Here is a 20,173-nt window from a genome sequence, read left to right as displayed (position 1 = left end):
GTAATGGCACCTTACATTTATAAATTGTAATGGTTGTCTAATGTTTAATTTAAAATGTTAATGCTAGTAAGATGACCAAGAATTGAATTGTAATTCAAACAAAAACCTTGACTATTCTAGAAGTTACACTTAGGTTGTTTTTCCCCACAAGAAAATGGAGAATTACTTTTATATGTGTATATTTTTATGTAATTAGCATTCTATTCTTGGTCCAGGGAAGTAAATTCCTATATAGCAGTACTATTAAAGATCAAAATCTAATGCATTTATGTTGTGATGCTTTTTGAGATGATCACCTCATTATCTCTAATATTATAGTCTATCTCATTCAATTCTGTGGCACACATATATCCCCCTTCTCAACTAAGGAGCTAGCTTTTAAGCAAGTCTCATGTATTATAGGTTGACCTTGAACTTCTGGTCCTCTTGCCCTGATGAGGGATACAGGCATGAGCCTGTGCTGCTATGTCTAATGCATGATGGGTGAGCTGTATCTTCAGCCCAGGATTGTATTTCCTGAGAGGTTGATGAAGGCAACCATATTTACACAGGTATTTCCTTGGTATCTTCCCTATCACTATTCAGTGATTTGCTCTCAAAACTTTATTCTAAAAAGACAACTTGCAGCAATGGTCTGTCTTAGGGTTATTACTGCTGTGATGAAACGCCATGACCAAAAAGCACCTTGGGGAGGAAAGGGTTTATATGGCTTAAAATTCCATATCACTGTTCATCAACAAAGGAAGTCAGGAACTCAAAACAAGGCAGTAACCAGAAGGCAGGATCTGATGCAGAGGCCATGGAGGGGTCCTGCTTACTTGGCCTGCTTTCTTATAGAACTCAGGACCACCAGGCCTCACCCACAATGGGCTGAGCCCTCCCACACCCTATAGATAGGCCTGCCTAATGTTACTGAGGCTCTCCCCTCTCATAAATTTTTCCCAAGTTGATTTCATATGTGGTATCAGTGACAACAGTCTGGTCCCATGGGAACACATCAAAGCCTAGACTGACTGCTGATATAATATGGATAAGACCCTTCCCTATGATAATTAAGGACATACTGGAGTTGGAGAGTGAATTGTTAGGCTGGGGATTGGGGAAGGGTAGAATGTGAAAACTAGGCGGAAACAAATCATTGCAGTAAGCTTAAGTTTTTTTAAATAATTAACAGGAGGTAGTTTTTGTCATATGGGAACATTTTAAATTTTGGGCAATTCAAACTCGTTACAGTAAGCATTCATATGTGTGCGTGTACATATATATATATTTGTACACACATACATGTAATTGGATTGATAGGTTTAGAGACAGTTTCATATAGTCTAGGCTGGCCCTGAACTCCTGATCTCTGTTAACAGACCTGTATTAAGCCCCACCCAGATGGCCTCAGTTTAATCAGTTCTTCAAAGGCCTTACCCTAAGTGTAGTCACATTTTGAGGTTGTCTTTTTTAGTTTTTCTGTTGCTATGATTAAATATGCTAACAGAAGCAACTTAAAGGAGGAAAGGTTTATTCTGGCTCACAGGTCCATCATGGCAGGAAAGTCAGTGGCAGGAACTTCAGAGAACAGCCAGGAGAGCAATGAATACATGCACACACGCATGCTAGTTGGAACAGTTGAAGATGTGAACTCTAGAATTTGGAGTCAAATATGGTGGGTTGCAGAAGCCAGCATAAACAGTGATCTGTACATATAGGAAAATCAGATCAGCAGCTTGAGTCAGTTAGGAGAGGATGAGTCCCTTGGAAGAGAGCTCACCTATGTCCTTGGGTTACAAGCACCAGATGAATGAAATGAGGACATGACCACTCCAAGGTATGGTTGAGAAGGATTTTATTGTAGATATGAGGGAGAATACAGCTATAGCTATTTGTTCTGAATTTCCTGGGGACGTGACATCAGTGTTCACACAGTCCAGAATCTCTTGCCTAGGGAATGGTGCCACCTACAGTGGGTGGGTCTTCTCACTTCAACAAGGTGATCAACCATGGAGACTTCCCACATGATTTTAGATTGTGTCAAGTTGGTAACACCATCAAAGGTTTTGAAGGTTAAGGTTTCAACATGAATTTTAGGGGGGACATAACAGCCTATAGGTATGGCTTTTACTATGAAGAGAGAGACACGTGTATTTAGGGCTACTTTCTGGAGGACAGCTATTTACAGTAGCATGGGCAACTTTACCAGCACCTATACCACTGAGGAATATGACTTCCTCTTCCTGCAAGGAATCATCAACTGCGTACAGATCCTCAGGGAGAAGTGGAACCTCATGAGCCATTCCTTCCTAGCAAATTTTAACTGCTAGTAAGTCTTGGGGGGGGGGGCATGAGTCCCTCCATAATGGAATTCCAACACCCAATCTTCTGCAGGTAATCACAGCTGCTGAGTTCAACAGTACAGTGACCATGTTGTATTTTTTATTTGTAGATTTAATGTCATAGCATTTTAGCTCTTTTTTTTTGTTTTTTTTTGTTTTGTTTTTTTTTTTTGTTTTTTGGTTTTTCAAGACAGGGTTTCTCTGTAGTTTTGTGCCTTTCCTGGAACTCACTTTGGAGACCAGGCTGGCCTCGAACTCACAGAGATCCACCTGCCTCTGCCTCTCGAGTGCTGGGATTAAAGGCGTGTGCCGCCACCACCACCGCCCGGCAGCTCTTGTTTTTTTTTTTTTAATAAGACAGAGTCTCTTGTAGCTGAAGCTGGCACTAAAGTCCTGACCTTCCTGCTTCTACCTCCAGGTACAGGGATGCCAGGTGTGCAAAACCCCACCCACCTTTAACATTTTAACTTTAAAGAATATTTTCATAACTTTCAGTTTACTATTGAAGGATTATACTAGTTGGTTTTCAGAATTGGCTTTCAAAAGGTTAGAGCTGGGTAGCAAGCAATGATCAAAAGAAAAGCCTTGAACAGAGTACCCAGCTTCACACTGTGGTAAAGGAGTACAGTAAACACTGGCTAACCTATTACACAACTGTATAAACCATGAGGAAGAGGAACAAACCTTAAAGGACAGCCTTGGCATTCAACTGTAGCTAACACTGAAAGAAAAGCAAGAGGTAGCTGAAGATAGGGTTTTCTTTTGTTTGAGAAAAGTCAGGGGTGCAATGATGGCTGGTATTACCTAGACAAAGATGGACAATACAGAAAAGCACAAGATGGGAAACTAAGCAGGTGGTGTGGCAGTGGAAATAGTGGTGAGCAACTACCCAGGAAGAAAGCAGACAGATGGGAGGCACTGTGTGATGCTTCACTGCTCCTGAGGAGGGAGGCCCTGCTGGTAGAGTCACTATGTGCTGACTTTCATTATAGTAGGCATACTAGCTAAAGTTAAGCTGTGTAGAAATACAGCGCCTTCTGAGTAAGTTCCATTTTATGAGGCACATTACTGAACTTGGAAAACAGATAAAGGTGCATTTGGCCACTTGAGTAGAAATACTTCTGCTCTTCTACCCTTTTGAGAAACTTAGTAGTTGAAATTAAAACATCCCAGATGTTCCTTGGCTTTAAACTGTTTACATCTCTACACTAACTTTTCTTATTAATCTCATAATGCCATGATGCAAGTTCTCTCCAACAGCAGTAAAGTGTTAAGTAGAAAAAAAATGGACCAATATAAGTTTCTAGTGAAAGGACAGTCTAGCCAGTCTGGTTTCTGGAATGCTATGGACTGTCAACTAGGAAGTTTGAGAATCTTAAAAAATTAAAATATGACAGGCAGTGGTGGCCCATGCCTTTAATCCCAGCACTCTGAGGGCAGAGGCAGGCAGATCTCTGTGAGTTCAAGGCCAGCCTGGGCTACAAAGTGAGTTCCAGGACATCCAGGGCTGTTACACAGAGAAACCCTGTGCCACAGGATATGTAACCTTCCAAACTCTCTCTCTCTCTCTCTCTCTCTCTCTCTCTCTCTCTCTCTCTCTCTCTCTCTCTCTCTCTCTCTCTCTCTCTCACATACACACACACACACACGAATAAATCAAACTTTAAAAAGCCACAGGGGTAGTAGTATGGACAGAGTAAAGACTTAACAGTACCTATATATTAGAAATATACCAAAAATATGGATGATACTGAGTGAAGTAGCCTAAGAATTTCCAGCTACAGAAAGGACACAAATAGGTTTGTGTATTTTTATCTGGATCACCTTTGGAGTATAAATGTATACTGTAAATTTAGTGCCAACAAAAAACTTCTCATCTGGTAGGGATTTTCCTATCAGATTTAAGCTTTGTCAGATGAGCTTGCTTAATGCTCTGCCCCTTACACAGGTTCTGGCTCCAATGCCTCTATACCTGGAATGCTGCTTTCCTGAGGTCCCAGTCACTGCTGGACTTCCCATTGATCTTGACACTCACACATGAAAATCAGTGCTTTGGCAGTATACTCACACAAGGTGAATGGTCCTAGTTCCCATCTTTTGATCATAAGCCTGAAGAAAAGGAAGGCTCTTTGAAAGGTACCTCTTATTCTCTAGGGCTAGAAGCCAAGTCTCACCTGACTTCATGCTATGATGCTGCTGCTGGTTGTCTGGAATTATAGCACCTCCTTGGGTGTGGGTTATGTGCTCATTGATGGTGAGAAAGTTGTGTATGATAAGCACATATTTGGGTCGCTCCTATTGCATTGTTTAAAGTACTAGATCTTTTTTTTTTTTTAAAGATTTTATTTTTTTATTATGTATACAGCATATATGACAGCAGGCCAGAAGAGGGCACCAGATCTCATTACAGATGGTTGTGAGCCACCATGCGGTTGCTGGGAATTGAACTCAGGACCTCTGGAAGAGCAGTCAGTGCTCTTAACCTCTGAGCCATCTCTCCAGCCCTAGATCTTTTTTAAAAGATTTATTTATTTATTTATTTTAAGATTTATTTATTCATTATGTATACAGTATTCTGCCTGCATGTGTCCCTGCAGGCCAGAAGAGGGCACCAAATCTCATTACAAGTGGTTGTTAGTCACCATGTGGTTGCTGGGAATTGAACTCAGGACCTCTGGAAGGGCAGTCGGTGCTCTTAACCACTGAGCCACCTCTCCAGCCCAAGATTTATTATTTTTATTATGCGCCTGTAAGTGCAGGTGCTCAAGGAGGCCAGAGGCATTGGATATCTCTAGAATCTCCACCTAGATGCTGGGAAGCCAACCTGAGTCATCTGCAAGAACAGAACATACTCTTACTCTTAACTGCCAAGTAACATCTCTGCAGCCTCAAGTTCTCGATTTTTACTTGAGTGACTTTGGCAGTCAGTGAAAGGTGATCTGTGATGTTAAATGGGTTGAGATGTACCATATTAGTTTTCAGACTTCAGTAGGGAAATGGGATTTAAAAAGTATTGGTGTTGGGCTGCATTTTAAAAGTAGGCATCTAACTACCACAATCTTGAATATAAGTCTTTATTTAAGAAACCAAAGAGTGATGGTAACAACTTCACAAACGGATACAAGGCTTATAACTGCTTTCTAAGAAATTAGAATGGAAAAAAGTCTTCCAGTGTGTACATGAAAAGCTGGTTTACTTGCTTTTCCATGCATATGTACTATTATAAAATCAAACCAACATTTCTTATAGAAGAAACCACATCTGCCACCTCCCACTCTGTATATAGCTTAAAAGGCTAAATGCAAATGTCAGTGTAACCCAGGCTTTTCGTAGTAGTAACCGAAGCCGTATTACAACATTTTAAAGTACAGATATAACAAGCTCATTAAACTTTTAGTTCACTAAGAAAGGAAAAACAAGAATATAAGGTGACAGAGGCCACACATTTTGCCGTGGCCTGTTACTGGTTCAGTGTACATGGGCCTAGGGTTTAGTTATAGCAGGATCACTATTCTGAGCCCGGGATGGAGGCTGGCAGGCATGTAACACTTGGCATGGCAGGAGCTTTCTGCTTCAGCTTCTTGGTACTATAGTGTATTCTGCATTTTAAAAGAATCTATCTAAAAGTATAAATAACTCAATTTGTTATGTCTGCAGAAGCTTTTAGTTTTAAATACATCTAACAAATAGTAAACTTATGACATCGGCTTTTGAACTAATAAATTAAGATCAAATTATCTCAATCAGGAAAGACTTTTTAAATAAAAGCAAGCTTTTAAATAAAAACATTTAAAATTACTGGTAAAGAGCTCTTTATAAATAACACTGTTCACAAACAAAATTAATGCTGATAATCAACATGAAAACATACAATTTTAAGTGAAAGGTTTCCAGGCTATTTCAAATTACTTACAGCGCACACATTCCTGAGTATACCCCATGATGGTGATACTGTTTATTTCAGAGTTTTTCTCCATTTAGCTTAAAAGGTGTTTCTTCCCAAGAAACTGAACTTTTCTGTCAAATGCACTTGATCGAATAGGAGAATTGGGTTCATAAAATGGATTCATTGCAAACTAGGAAAGAAGAAGGTATTAGTGAGCCATTAAAGAGCCTAATATATCACAGGTTGCTAAAGGAAATTTAAATTTTAACTTAAAATTTAGCAAAGACAAAAGCCTGAGTTTCATTTTTAATTCTCATTGAAAGTGCTCCACTGTTAATTTTTTTTAAAGAAGCAGAATTGGGATTTTAAAAAGGTACTTAAATATAAACTGTACTTAAATATAGACTGTAATCACGAAGGTTAAAGAGAAAGAGACACCCAGGAAGACAACAGGAAGTAAGGCATACCCAGGGCATTTGTGAGGGCTTCTCAAAGGATGCCCATTGTTAAATTATAATATCTTAGTCAGGTGTGGGTGCATACCCTTGTAATTTCTATACTTGGGAGGTACTGGAGGATCAGGAATTCAAGGCTAGCTTTAGCTGCATAATAAGTTCAAGACCAGGTAGGGCTACATGAGACTAAGTCAATCAATCAATCAATCTATAAAGTGGCTCAGTGCCTAAAGTCAAGTTTGACAACCACACTTCCATCCCCAGGACCTACCTGGTGGAAGGAGAGCTGATTCCTGCAAGCTGCCTTAACCTCTCTCCATTATGTACACCATGGCAGGTGCCAACTCTCTCCAGCCCCCTACCCCCAACAAACAGACAAAAAAATGCAACAATAATCTTTAAAAAATAAACAACAGCCAGGTGGTAGTGGTGCACGCCTTTGATCCCAGTGCTCAGGAGGCAGAGGCAGGTGGATCTCTGAGTTCAAGGCCAGCCTGGGCTACAGAGTGAGTTACAGGACAGCCAGAGCCACACAAGAGAAACCCTGTCTTGAAAAACCAAAATAAATAAGTAAACGAACAAACAACAAAAATTTCCCCTTAAAGAAAATTTTTCTGGGTGACAGTTTCTCATTCTGTAGCCTAGCCTGGCCTCGAACTCTAACTCTGACTAGCATTAAGCTCACTGTAATCCTTCCAGTCTCCCAAATCTTAGAATTCAGGTGTAAACTGCCACACCTGTTTGTCTGAAATAGGGTCTTAGGCAATCCAAAGCATCCTCAAACTCACCATATTATCTGAGACTGGCTTTGAATTCCTGATCTTCCTGTTCTACCTCCCAAGTACTGGGACCACAGGCATGTATCACCTTACCTGGCACCTCTTTAGGAATTCTGTGTTTCAATATTTTAGTTTTGAGAAGTACCTGAAGCTAACCTAATAGCTGTATGATTGATATGGCCTATACACATTAACATGAATCTTGAATCTATCTTGTATTTATTATAAATGTGGATTATCTATATGACCCTTTGGGTTATGTAAACAAATGGTAAACGTCTTTTATGTTCAGTTAAAACAAGTTACACCATACTGCTGTGAAGTGTAGTCATTTTTTTTTCTTTCAAATTTTTGGGTAGCTCAGCTGGCTTCAAACTCATGATCCTCCCAAGTGCTGGGATTACAGACATTTGTTAATTTAGGGTTTTAATACTTTGCTTTAACATAAACCTAAAACTAATCAGTTTCTTAGCTAATTAATATAAGTACTTCATAACATATGTGAGAAAACACTAAAGTAGAATTACTAATAATACAAGAATTGATTTTTATGCCGTAATCTGGACTATGTCTCCAGTACTATCCTTTTTAAAAATCAGGTTATTTTAAGTTATAGAGTATACCATACCTTTATATATAAATCATAGACATCAGTAAAGAAGTTCTTTATTCCATCTTCTTGCCTCACATCATGAAGCATAATAAATCTCATATGTGAAAAAATTAAGGCATAATCTTTACTGGAAATGGAAAATTCAAAGCAATCATCTGATAAGATAATCTTCATACTAGTCACATTTTGTGATGGCAAAGCTGAATATATAAGCTGGCTTCAAGTTATCTTCAGGAGAATGTAATCTTTTAAAATTAGGAAACAAAGTAAAACAGTCCTTGGTATGGTTCAGATAAACCCTAGTTTTGCATATGAGACACTTAAAATTATCTGTTAAACAAAACATGTTTACAAAAAAAGCCTCATAAATGGAAAATTTAATCTCAGCCTGACTCTTTGAAGTCTTCAAATTCAGAGACTGCCTCTAAGTTTCAAGTTTGTGTTTTCTAACTCAGCCTTTGGCTAAGTATTTGTAGTCATGTCTGAGGGGCATTTTCTTAACTGCTAATTGATGGAGGAGGGCTAAGCCCATTGTAGGCAGTACCAATCATAGGCAGGTAGGCCCAGGCTTTATAACAATGGTAGATGAATTTAAGACTGAGCAGCCCAGTATACAGTATTCTTCTACTGTCTCTGCTTTAGTTCCTGCCCAGATTTCCCTCAACAATAGAGTGTAACTTGGGAAGTGTAACTTGGGAAGTGTAACCTAAATAAACCCTTTCCTCCTGAAGTTGCTTTTGGTCATGTTTATAATAGCAACAGAAAACAAACTACAACATAAGGAAAGGATATGCCCTGCAGTGACAAATGCCGATACAAACCACTCATTGAATTTGTCCACAGTTTTTAAGTACATGTTATTAGAAAGCCACATGTTTTCATCTACAAGGTCAAGAGCAGCATGGGCTATAAACTGGTTCAGATGACGGTGATCATCCTAAATGACAGAGAATGGAGAAAGATGAACATTTCCACATGGCATTGGGACCACAGACAATCCATTCTGAAATTTGGTCAATTTGTTTGTTATCATGTGTGTTTTCTCTTATTTTAGATATGGCCTTACTATGTAGCCTAGAATGGTCTTGACCTCTTGACCCTGCCTCAGCCTCCCAGGTGCTAGGATTACAGGTGTGCACCAGCATGCCAGGTTTTCATTCTGTACATGCATATTATTTTAGGGGAGGATTCTTTGCATTTACTTATGTATTGTCATTATGAGATGTAAAAGATTATGTTAAAAGACTACTACTTTTAAGGGGGGAAATAAGGCAGATCCTACTTTCCAGAAGCCCATATCTTATTAGAGGAGAAACACACAAAGTGCGTTTGCAGATGTGGATCAAAGAGGGCACTTTTCCTAGACCAAAATGGATGTCAAGGAAAGATACAAAGGGATGCTATGCACATGGGGCCTCAAGGGCTGGTGGCAACAGGGAGAGCCAGGCTTCCTGAGTACAAAGAGACACTTGGTGAAGATCTATGCCAGACCTCTTACAGAAAAAGAATTTACATGGCTTTGGGATCTGGGATGGGGAAGGAGGTCATATTCAGCTTCAGCCATGAATTGTCATCTCTGTCAACAGAAGAAACAATCCTGTCACAATCATTTGTGGGCAAAATGGCCTAACTGGAAAGAAGGTAGGAATGACTCACTATAATGTAGAAAGGACCTTCAACACCTGGATGTAGTATTACTCCCATAGAATTCTCTTTCAGAATTTTTTTCAAAAACTATCTGCTATAAAATACTCTATATAGTATATAGCAGAGGCTCTCAGCCTGTTGGTCGTGACCCCTTTGGTGGTCACACAACCCTTTCACAGGGGTCTTCTAAGACCATCTGCATACCAGATGTTTACATTACATTTCATAACAGTAGCAAAATTACAGTCACGAAGTACCAACAAAAATAATTTTATGGTTGGGGTCACCACAACATGAGGAACTGTATTAAAGGGTTGTAGCATTAGGAAGGTTGAGAACCACTGCTAATCTCTCCTTGAGGGAACTCATGGTCCTCAGAATGTGGCCTTACTTAGAAGGAGGGTCACTGCAGTTGTGGTCAGTTAAAATGAGGTCATTCTGGAGTAGAGTGGGCCTCTTAGTCCAGTGTTCTTGACGTCCTTGGGAAAAGGTTCAGTGTGTGCGTGCTGGCTCATACCTGTAATCCTGGCACTAAGGAGGCTGAGGACAGAGAATCATCCATCAACTGGAGGCCAATTGGAGATGCTTTAAGAAGGTGATAGCAGCCAGAGAAAGTGCTAAGACCAAGTCAAGTTAGAAAGTGTTTTCATGTGCTACTACCCAATAGGCCTTTGGAATACACAGAAACTGGATGTAGGTGGCAACTCGAATGGAGCTAATTGCTGCCATTACCTCAAAACAAAGCTTAGGTGTTTTCCTTGAAACAAAGCTTTGAAATAACATAGGACCAATAACTAGCAGAAAATACTTAAAACAAGCCGGGCGGTGGTGGCGCATGCCTTTAATCCCAGCACTCAGGAGGCAGAGCCAGGCGGATCTCTGTGAGTTCGAGGCCAGCCTGGGCTACCAAGTGAGCTCCAGGAAAGGCGCAAAGCTACGCAGAGAAACCCTGTCTCGAAAAACCAAAAAAAAAAAAAAAACAAACAAACAACAAAAAAAAAACCCTTAAATTTCTCTGGTATTTTGGCAGTACAATTTGAATAGTTGAAAAGTATCTCCTAGTTAAGATTGTACATTACAACTAATTTTAAAAAGTCAATTCCTTGGCTTACTCTGAATGATGGGCATTATGTTCTTGAATCAAGGTTGTTCCTCTGGAACCATTCCAACAAGGAAAGTGTCACCTCTGCTGTTGCTTTTAGAGTTTCCTGACGTAGCCTGGGTTCCAGTAGGATGGGAACAATGTAAGCAGTGCTGCAAAAGCCACTGATATGAAGTGCTAGAGTCCCAATGACAGGCCGGCAACACATGGGAGTAAGGTTATTTTTAATTCTCAGGTGTAAATTGATCTATGATTGCTCTGCTGAAAGAAGTCATCTATTGAAACAGAATGGACTGCTGTGGCATTTTGAGGCAACAAAAATTGTTCCAGGCCCCTGAAAGGTCGGCTACACTTCCATATGCCTAAGAAGTATTTCATAGTGGGTGACAGTCCTTCTCTAGCTGCTTTCTAACAGTCTGTGAGACTCCAGAGAAAGTGTTATTTAATTGTTGTTATATCTCAGTGGCTTCATCTCTCCAGATCTATTTCAGTTCTAAAACACTATTATTCCATACCATTACAAACGCCCTAAAAATTCTTAATGAAATTTAAGGTTGTATACATACTTTGGATTCTGCTTTCCCAGGTGGCAAAAATTCCATTTCAAAAACTGGATTATCATGGTGGCCAACAATTACAAAGTAGAAGCTTCCAGACATTGTCTTCAATATATAGCTCCTAATCAAATTAAATAAAAAATTAACACACACTTTTAGTCGTCAATATTGAGAACCCAAATGATTAACATGAAGTACAGAATTCTAGTTTTCTTTGATTTTTTTTTTTTTTTTTTTTTGAGACAGGGTTTCTCTGTGTAGCTGTGGCTGTCCTGGAACCCACTTTGTAGATCAGGCTGGCTTCAAACTCACAGAGATCTGTCTGCCTCTGGCTCCAGAGTGCTGGGATTAAAGGCGTGTGCCACTATCTCCCAGCTTACTTTTTTTTTTTAAGTTTTCTTTTTAAAGATTTATTTATTATATATACACTGAGTGTTCGGCAGCAGACCAAAGGGAGCACCAGATCTCATTGTAGATGGTTGTGAGCCACCATGTGGTTTCTGGGAATTGAACGAAGGACCTCTGGAAGAACAGCCAGTGCTCTTAACCTCTGAGCCATCTCTCCAGCCCTTAAGTTTTCTTAAATTTGGCAATATGGGCCAGGTAGCGGCGGCGGCACAGCATGCCTTTAATCCCAGCGCTTGGGAGACAGAGGCAGGTGGATCTCAGTGAGTTTGAGGCCAGCCTGGTCTACAAATCAAGTTCCAGGACAGCCAGGACTGTTATACAGAGAAACCCTGTCCCAAAAAAACAAAAAACAAACAAAAATGGCAACATGGTCTGCTTTCCGGTATACTATCATAGGCATATGACTTTTGGATTTTACACATTAAATATCTGTGATATGTCATTTAGAACCCTATGTACTATATCTTCTGGAGGAAAATGGAAAACCTGTAGTATACCTAAGTATACTCATGATTGAAAAATTTGAAACATTCAGCTCAAGGGTCTCCATATCTGATGGAGTATATTGTGCTTAAACTGGACCACAAGGTCCATGGTCCTTTTCATATTAACACCTGGAAAGACTAATAGAGGTTGCTGGTTAGCTAAATACAATAAAAAGTAGAAAAGACAAAGGAAATAATTAGCTTGCCTCAGAAATGTTCAGGAGGTACCCTTCAGAGGAAGCTAAAAACCAGATATACCACAGACCACTTTTATATAGAAGAGATAAAGTAACATTTATTCACAGATTATACAGTGTACTTGTTTTCTATCAGAAGGATATATGCAACAAATTTAAGTCTCTGAAAATGCAAGGGCCTATGATATGTCTCTTCATATACTAATTTATTAAGAAACAGTTTACTGGGCATGGTAGACAAGCCTTTAATCCTAGCACTCAGTAGGCAGAGTTATGTGCATCTCTGCAACTTCCAGGCCAGGCTGGTCTTTACAGCAAGTTCCAGGGTAGACAAAGCTATATAACAGTGAGACTGTTTCAAAACAAAAACAAACAATAAAACTACGAGACACTGGGATAGGGTGGGCAGAAACCAAGTATTCCATGATTTTACATTAACATTTTTTATACTCATTTATTGTGTGTGTTAGGTGTGTGTGTGTGTGAGGGTATGAGCCATGGCATGCATGTGGAGTCAGTCATCTCTTTCCTCCATGTTAGTCCTAGGGATCAAACTCAGTGGCAAGTGACTGCACCAGCTCTATTCCATGGCTTTCAACAGAATCATCTGGGTTAGTAGATGGGTGGATTCTAGTATGCTTGTACTTCCAGTACAAGGGCTTTGGATTTAGACAAAGCCAGGCTCTGACTCTTACTTGCAATGTGACCACAGGAACCAGCTTAATCTCCCTGTCTGTTGCCTCATCTATACAGCAGTGGTACCACTCACTGGAGCTACTTCACTGGTATTTGTGGGAAGCTTACTACACAACCCAACATATTTAAACATGAAATTCTAGCAGCGGATGTCTGGCTAACAATGAGTGCTCGGTAAATGTTATGTAGAATAACATGGATGAATATATGACACTGGGATATGACAACTAGTAACTCCTCATCATGGGGTGGGAATCTAGTCAACCATGAGTGTCCAGTCAGCCTCCTGGACATCTGAGGATGTAAGAGACCACAACTCACCAAGACTCTCTGGGTCTTCTGATGATTCACACAGAAAAATCAATGAAATCCAAAGAAATCTGAAACGTGTTTCCTAAAGAAGGAAAGCAAGGTGAAGTTAGTCCTTTTAGTTCAAAATGGAAGGCTATGATTGTGGAAGACAAATAAGAGACTCTTTGGACACAATGAAGATTTAGAACATTATCTGGGACAAGGGCCTACACCTGCAGACTGCAGGCCAAAATTTAACCTCATGCATCATGCATCCTCTTACTATGGTCTAAAAACTGCTTTTGTCCTTCAGTGGAAGAGCTAAGCATCGGCAACAGAGACTATCTAGCACACACAGCCAAAAGTATTTACTATTTAGTCCTTTCCAGAAAAAGCTGCTTGTTTTAGAAGATAAGAAAAGGGTCCAATAATGAAAGGGAGTAACAAAGATAAGCAGGACTGACAAAAAAGCTATGCAAGGTTGGGGAGACTTGATAGTAGTCGCAGAGAAAAGGAAAGGAAAGAACTTGGAATCTGAACCAAGTAAACAACGATGTCATGAATTCTTGCTAGAATACGCTGCAGGGCTGTAGTTTGCCAAGGGAAGGATTTACTTTGCTCAGTACACATATTTTTAAGCAGCAGCAGCATAGGAGGAGGCCTTCAGGCAGCAGAAGGAAGTGAATGCATAAGAAAGATAACCTACATCATGCCCCACACTTGGTCCTTTATGGGATGAGCAACTGTTAAAGAAGCATAGTGTTTAGATAGCATGAAATAAAAATAGGAACCAAAAGACAGACATATGAGGGTTCTCATACAACTTATCCAGCTGGGCAGTGAGACAGCTTCTTTCCTTTAGAACTTCTTAACTGCATAAAGCAATGGCTTTCCCAGGACATCCTCAAGCATGCGCAATGCACTTCAATCACTCCCACCTCCTCACCACCCTCTCTTGTTGCTTCCTTGTTACAGATGCCCCCTCTCAAATAGTCCCCACTTCTTGGCCGGGCGGTGGTGGCGCATGCCTTTAATCCCAGCACTTGGGAGGTGGATCTCTGTGAGTTCGAGGCCAGCCTGGTCTCCAAAGCGAGTTCCAGGGAAGGCGCAAAGCTACACAGAAAAACCCTGTCTCGAAAACAAAACAAAACAAAAAAACAAAACAAAACAAAAAAGCAAATAGTCCCCACTTCTTTTATGTGCAAATGTTATTCAACCTAGATCCCATATGTAAGAGAAAACACGCAGCATTTAGACTCAGAAAGGGAGCACCTACAACTTTTTAGCAACTATTCTCAGGTTTACCTCACTGTGGGTACTGGGCAAAGGTGAAACATTCCTTTGTTATCCATGTTAATGAATTTTCTGCCAAGATAGAAATGCTGTACAACCATACAGTCTAATATGGAAGCCACTAAGCATTTGAAATGTAGCTAGTATAACTGCAGAATTGAATTTTTAATTTTTTGGTTTGAACTAAGTATCTGTGTGGGCTAGCACTTCCAATACAGAACAGCTCAACTCTAGATCAACTATTCTAAACTCTTTATAAAACTCTGCACCTTCTCAACCCACAAAACAAGTATTACTATTTAGAGTTCCAACATATAAAACAATACAAGCTGTCTGATGCCCGTTTCCCCAGCACTTGGGAGGCTGGGACAGGAGGATCACTGTGGCTCTGAGGCCAGTTTGGATTACATAGTGAGTTCCAGAACAGCCTGAACTAGAGTGAGACCCTGTTTCAAGATAAGAACAAACAAACAAAGAAGCAAACACAAAGTAACTGCTGTGGTTAAAAGTACCTGTGTTGACCAATGTACGTGTCTGCTCAATTCTTCAATGGAGACCCCTGAAGCATCTCCACAAGGCTAGTTTGAAGAGGTGGACACACCCAACTTCGTAGGAGATTATATTGGGACACAGAGGAAAAAGGAAGAATCCAGGATGGTTTCAAAATGCCTAGCTCAGATAAGCCTAATTAATGGACCTCCCTCTCTGAAGATATCCACATTCTAATCTCTGCAACTTTTGAATATGTTACAGTTCCTGTGGATAGAAAAGGTGCTTATTAGCTGATCCCAAACACAGAGATTAAGCCAGACACTGCAATCCTAGCACTGGGGTAGCTAAGGCAGGCAGATCATGAGTTCAAAGCCAGCCAGGCTCCATGAAAAGAGCAAAATTCATAAAAGAACTGAAGTGTGTGAAATATGTTAAGAAAAGTAAATGCCTTTTGTAGGTTACCATTAGGAAAAGCAGGGTTTCCAGCACTGGGTATACACTGAAATAACTGAAGATGTGAATCTGCTTAATTTCTATTTTCTGTTACAAAGCATGCCTTCGCAGCAGCAAGCCAAGCTGGGCAGGATGCAAACTTCAAGACTGCGTATTAGTCATTAGAAAAATTCCTAGGCATTTCAAATCAAACAAATCTTCAGGTCCTGGCAAATTATACAGCTTAGAGCAACAAATCTCTATTTACTGTTAAGGGATATTAAAGAAATCACATGCACAGAAAGGTTCTATCTGCTAAAAGATAGTTAAATGTTATTCCTATTTTCAAAAACATGTACAAGGGTTATCTCCTCTTCTATAACTGGGTATATCCAGAGATGAAAACACCAACATAAATAGGTATTACCTGGCTGGTTTTGGTGAGACACCATGCCAAGACCTTTTTCTGCACAGTAGCTCATTCAGTATAAGTTAAAAAACAAAAAAACAAAAAAAAAAAACCACTACCAACAACAAAACAAGTTATTATTCATGCACATTCTCTACATTAATAAGAACAAACCACATCAAACTTATTTTTTTTGCTTTGCAAAGGAAATGTAGGTGGGCAGCAAACTTTCTGGGTTATTTTGGTATCTACGTAAGAGAACACTGGAGACCTATAGCCTGGGTATAGAAAGGCACCCTCAATGAGAACAGACACACTATTCTTATTCTCTGTGGTATCCCAAGGGTCACAACAGTGCCAAAGGCCCAGGAAGCACTCATTATTTGCTGAATAAGGGGCGACTTATAGCTAGCTGACTTACCATTAATACCCAGGAACGCTGAGTATCTATACCAATTTATGGTCCAATGTCTCCAGAGAGGTTTTGAGTCTGACTTTAACCTGGTCCAGATAGGCATTTGGACCTATAAGGTTTCTTTAAATTTTTTTGTTTAATTTTTGGAGACAGGGTCTTACTGTGTAGCCCAAGTTGGCTTTGAACTCATGATCTTGTTTCAGTGTCCTTGAATTGTAGGTCTGAACTATCATGCCTGGCACTGAATCAGTAACTTGACTAGCTTTAGTGGATCCAACTCCTTCTGGCCTCTGTGGCCACCTGTACACGTACACACACACACACACACACACACACACACACACACACACACACAACCAGAACAAAGTAAATCTAAAAATACAAAACAAACAACAACCAAAGCTGAGTAAGACAATGTCCAAGCAAGGTGGAGAAAGGCTGCCGTCATCTTCACTAAATTCTCTGTAGAAGGTACTCAGTTCTGGGGATCATAGTTTAAAATGATGAATACAATAAACAATGTGTTGAGGGAAGGTGGGATATAAACAAAGAATGCTCTGGAAAGAAAACAAGAGCAATAGAAGGAACTAAAGGTGTTTTAAACTAAGTGGGAAGTGTTCTTTTGGTGGAAGGGGTACATATTTTTAAAATACAATACAATGTCTAGTAGAAAGGAATTTCACTAGGGACAGCAAAGGCTTTCTTGAGAGCAAAATCTAATAAGCTGGCATGACTGCCAGGAGTTGGTGCTGAGATCACAGTGTGGTCAGCAGTGAATGACTGTGATCAATTATTCATGTGAGCTATGGGTTTAGGGAAGGGCAGTATGTGCATGAGACCAAGTATTTGCTAACTCTGGACTTGACAGACTTATTCTAAACTGCTGTAGAGGCCACACCCAGCGCTGTCATCTGAAGTTAGCAAAACACTAAAATTCATGATGGTGGACTACCTCCGGTGCAAGAGCGGGAGGATGAGCTTAGAAATCCTTTCCAAGTTAAGCTTTTGAGTTACAGGCAAATACAAGATAAAACTCATACACCCCAGTTCAAAGCCATCCATTTTTATAGCAAATCTCTTTACAGTCCTGGAGGAACCAAAGCAACCTCTAGAAACTGCCCTGTGCTCCTCACAGCAGTAGTCTCATTTGTTCCACAAATTAAGGGCTGCAAAACTAAACTTGTGTCACATGGAACATGTCTGCTGTAATGAGGAGCTGTATGAACACTACTGACAGATCTCCAACAGGAAAATGTCCCTATAAATGTCAAAAGCAATGCCCTCACCCCCAAGTGAGTTTATGTTGGCTTTTAGAGACCACTAAATCTACTTCTGTTTAACTTTGGGACCAAAGACAGTGTGAAGAGTTCAAATATCTTTGGGCACTGATGCTATTTAAAAACAGTGTTTACAACACATCAGCATCCTTTTAGAATAGTCTTCACTATTATGCTCAAAAGCTTTAATGCCTCTCAGCTACATGATCATGTGTTAGTATTCAAAACAGGTTCTCCCACATTGCTCCATATGCCTCTCCTCAATCCTACTGTTCACCTCTGCTGGAGTGGACCAGTCTACCAGTCTACTTTCTTCAAACTCATTTTGACTATATCTGATCCAGATTCTTTTTCATGCTTAAATGCTCTCCCTAATTCTGTGTGCATCCTTAACCCATCCTTTACACTCCAACTTCTATAATTACCAAAACAAACAAAAAAACCCCAAAAAACAAAAAAACCAAAGCTTGTTCAACTCCAATAAAGTCTGTTACTATTCTTACCACCTCTCAACTTTGATTATTTTTAATTTTTTATAGCTATGCATCAAAACTCATTGTATTCCTTTGTGCTGTTACCTTTAACAATGATCCAACTGTGACTTCATAGAACTTAAATACCTAACATTCCCAGCACATAATGCAAGAGTCAGGCTAGAATCTCCATGCCCCAAGTGAGCCCTGACATTATTCATAACTCTGCCTATTCCTCTCTTCCTGTAATGCTCATCCTTTTGCTTAATATCCAAATTACCAGTCAAGGCACTGAAAAATCACACTTTCTCCATAGAGATGTCCTCAATTACTTCCACCTGCAACCACCTTTCTTGCTAAACTATCCACAAGTCCACAAGCCTTCTTAGTCATCATTCAATTCGCTGACTGCAATGGTTTTCACTCTTGCTTCCGGGGATTCTGGTTTCTTTTCTTTCCAATTATATTTTATTTATTTTTTTCTTTTTTTATATAGGGTCTTATTTATGCCAGACTGGTGTCCAACTCGCTATGTAGTGAAGGATGATGTTAAACTTCTGATCCTCCTGCCTCCACCAATACTGTGGGGTTTTTGTTTTTCAATGCAGTGCCTGGGATTTAATCCAGAGCTTTGTGTATGCTAAGCTAGTACTTTACCAGTTGAGCTACATTCCCCAACCCCACATTTACATTTTCTTCTTTAGGCACATAACCCATACTCCTGCCTCAGTCTTCCCAGTGTTGGGATTACAGGCGAGCCACCATGTCCGGATCTCTATAATCTGAGCTAGGCATCCTGGGCACTTGGTTCATCTTTATCTTTCTCACAGCGCGCGCGCGCGCGCACGCACACGCACGCGCGCACACACACACACACACACACACACACACACACACACACACACACACACACACTAGGGGTTTTCTATAAAACTAAACTCTGGTTCTCAACAAGATGCGATTTTTGCTTCTGAGAGCATCTGTCAAAGTCCGGAGACACGTGTGTGCGGGGACAAGGTACTACTGGTATTTAATGGGAGCAGATCACTGCAATGGCACTGCAGTGAAGATACACTGGGTTAAGTGACTGACCGCAAGGACGCCAAGCCTCCGGGAGCGCGGAGATCGTTTCCCCATGGAAACGGGGTGGGGGGTGTATCTAGCAGGAGAATGGTGATTAAGAGGCGCCGGGGTTTGGCTCTGATGTTCCGAGTCAGGGCAGGACAGAGGTACAAGACCAGGGCCTGGGGCGTCCCTCGCGGACCCGGAGGGACCGCCCCGCCACTTGCCTCCAAATCTTACCTGTAGGAAGACGCTGACAGCAGAAACCACCGCCTCTGAAACCCGCGCTGGGTACTTTCAGCCGGGACACCCGGAGTCATTCCCGCGAGATCTCAGGGTACGCTCTCGCGAGACATGGCCTGACCGGCCTGAGTTCGCGCATGCGTCGCAGCGCTCCACCCCGTGGCGGTACGTTTGGCCGGTACGTTGGCCTGGCTGACCGGGAGAGAGCGGCGTTGGCGTGAGCTATGTATGATGTCGTGAAAACGGTCTACTGAGCGGCCGCTTGTGGTTTCCATCTTTCCTCCTTCCAGAGTCCCTCCTGGGTCACGGGGCCCCTCCCACCCTTTGGAACTTGGGGAGGAAGTGCGCGCGCTTGCAGGAGTAAAGGGCTGAATGTTCAGCTCCCTTGTTGCTCCGGGTCCCCAGAGACAGAGGCTGGGCTCGGAAGTCAGGGGCTCTCTCCACCCGCGGTCTGGCCTGGCCCACGGAGTCCGGCCGTAGAGGGGCGAGCTCAGGAGGAAGCAGATAACAATGGCTCAGGTAGTTCCACCTGCCTCTTCCCAGGGTCTCTATGAAAGAAAGTCCCTTGTTTATGCTCGTTAAAGCTCCGTTAAGCATCTTAGGGCTTTCCGGGAGACCACTGGTCTGATTCCTGAAA

The 20,173-nt window shown here is 41.0% G+C and overlaps 2 protein-coding genes across 5 annotated transcripts in view; one reads left to right on the top strand and one right to left on the bottom strand.

The window, feature by feature from the left end:
• The first annotated feature begins 4,376 nt into the window (after nucleotides 1–4,376).
• Nucleotides 4,377–20,173, top strand: part of Ofd1 (OFD1 centriole and centriolar satellite protein) — a 57,930-nt gene continuing 42,133 nt past the window's right edge. The window contains exon 1 of one of the 4 annotated variants that reach the window (XM_076562811.1): nucleotides 4,377–4,397. Coding sequence is in view for 1 of the 4 variants with exons in the window: in XM_015992033.3 (XP_015847519.1) it covers nucleotides 20,047–20,055 (9 nt within the window). In the remaining 3 variants the exon portion in view is untranslated. Of the gene's footprint in view, nucleotides 4,398–19,582; nucleotides 20,056–20,173 lie in introns of those variants that run through there. The other 3 variants (XM_015992034.3, XM_042268886.2, XM_015992033.3) reach the window with 3 other exon arrangements.
• On the bottom strand, nucleotides 5,385–19,652 carry Trappc2 (trafficking protein particle complex subunit 2). Its single transcript, XM_076562812.1, has 6 exons — nucleotides 19,534–19,652; nucleotides 13,471–13,543; nucleotides 11,373–11,484; nucleotides 8,851–8,994; nucleotides 8,073–8,159; nucleotides 5,385–6,400 (listed from the first exon to the last, which is right to left on the bottom strand). Exons 3-6 carry the CDS (start codon nucleotides 11,463–11,465, stop codon nucleotides 6,302–6,304), a joined length of 423 nt encoding a protein of 140 aa, XP_076418927.1. The 5' UTR covers nucleotides 11,466–11,484; nucleotides 13,471–13,543; nucleotides 19,534–19,652; the 3' UTR covers nucleotides 5,385–6,301.

The sequence above is a fragment of the Peromyscus maniculatus genome, chromosome X, assembly GCF_049852395.1.
Source record: "Peromyscus maniculatus bairdii isolate BWxNUB_F1_BW_parent chromosome X, HU_Pman_BW_mat_3.1, whole genome shotgun sequence".
In the NCBI taxonomy this organism is placed as follows: Eukaryota; Metazoa; Chordata; class Mammalia; order Rodentia; family Cricetidae; genus Peromyscus; species Peromyscus maniculatus.
The sequence above is the reverse complement of the archived record's forward strand: the minus strand, read 5'-3'. Positions and strand labels throughout refer to the sequence as shown.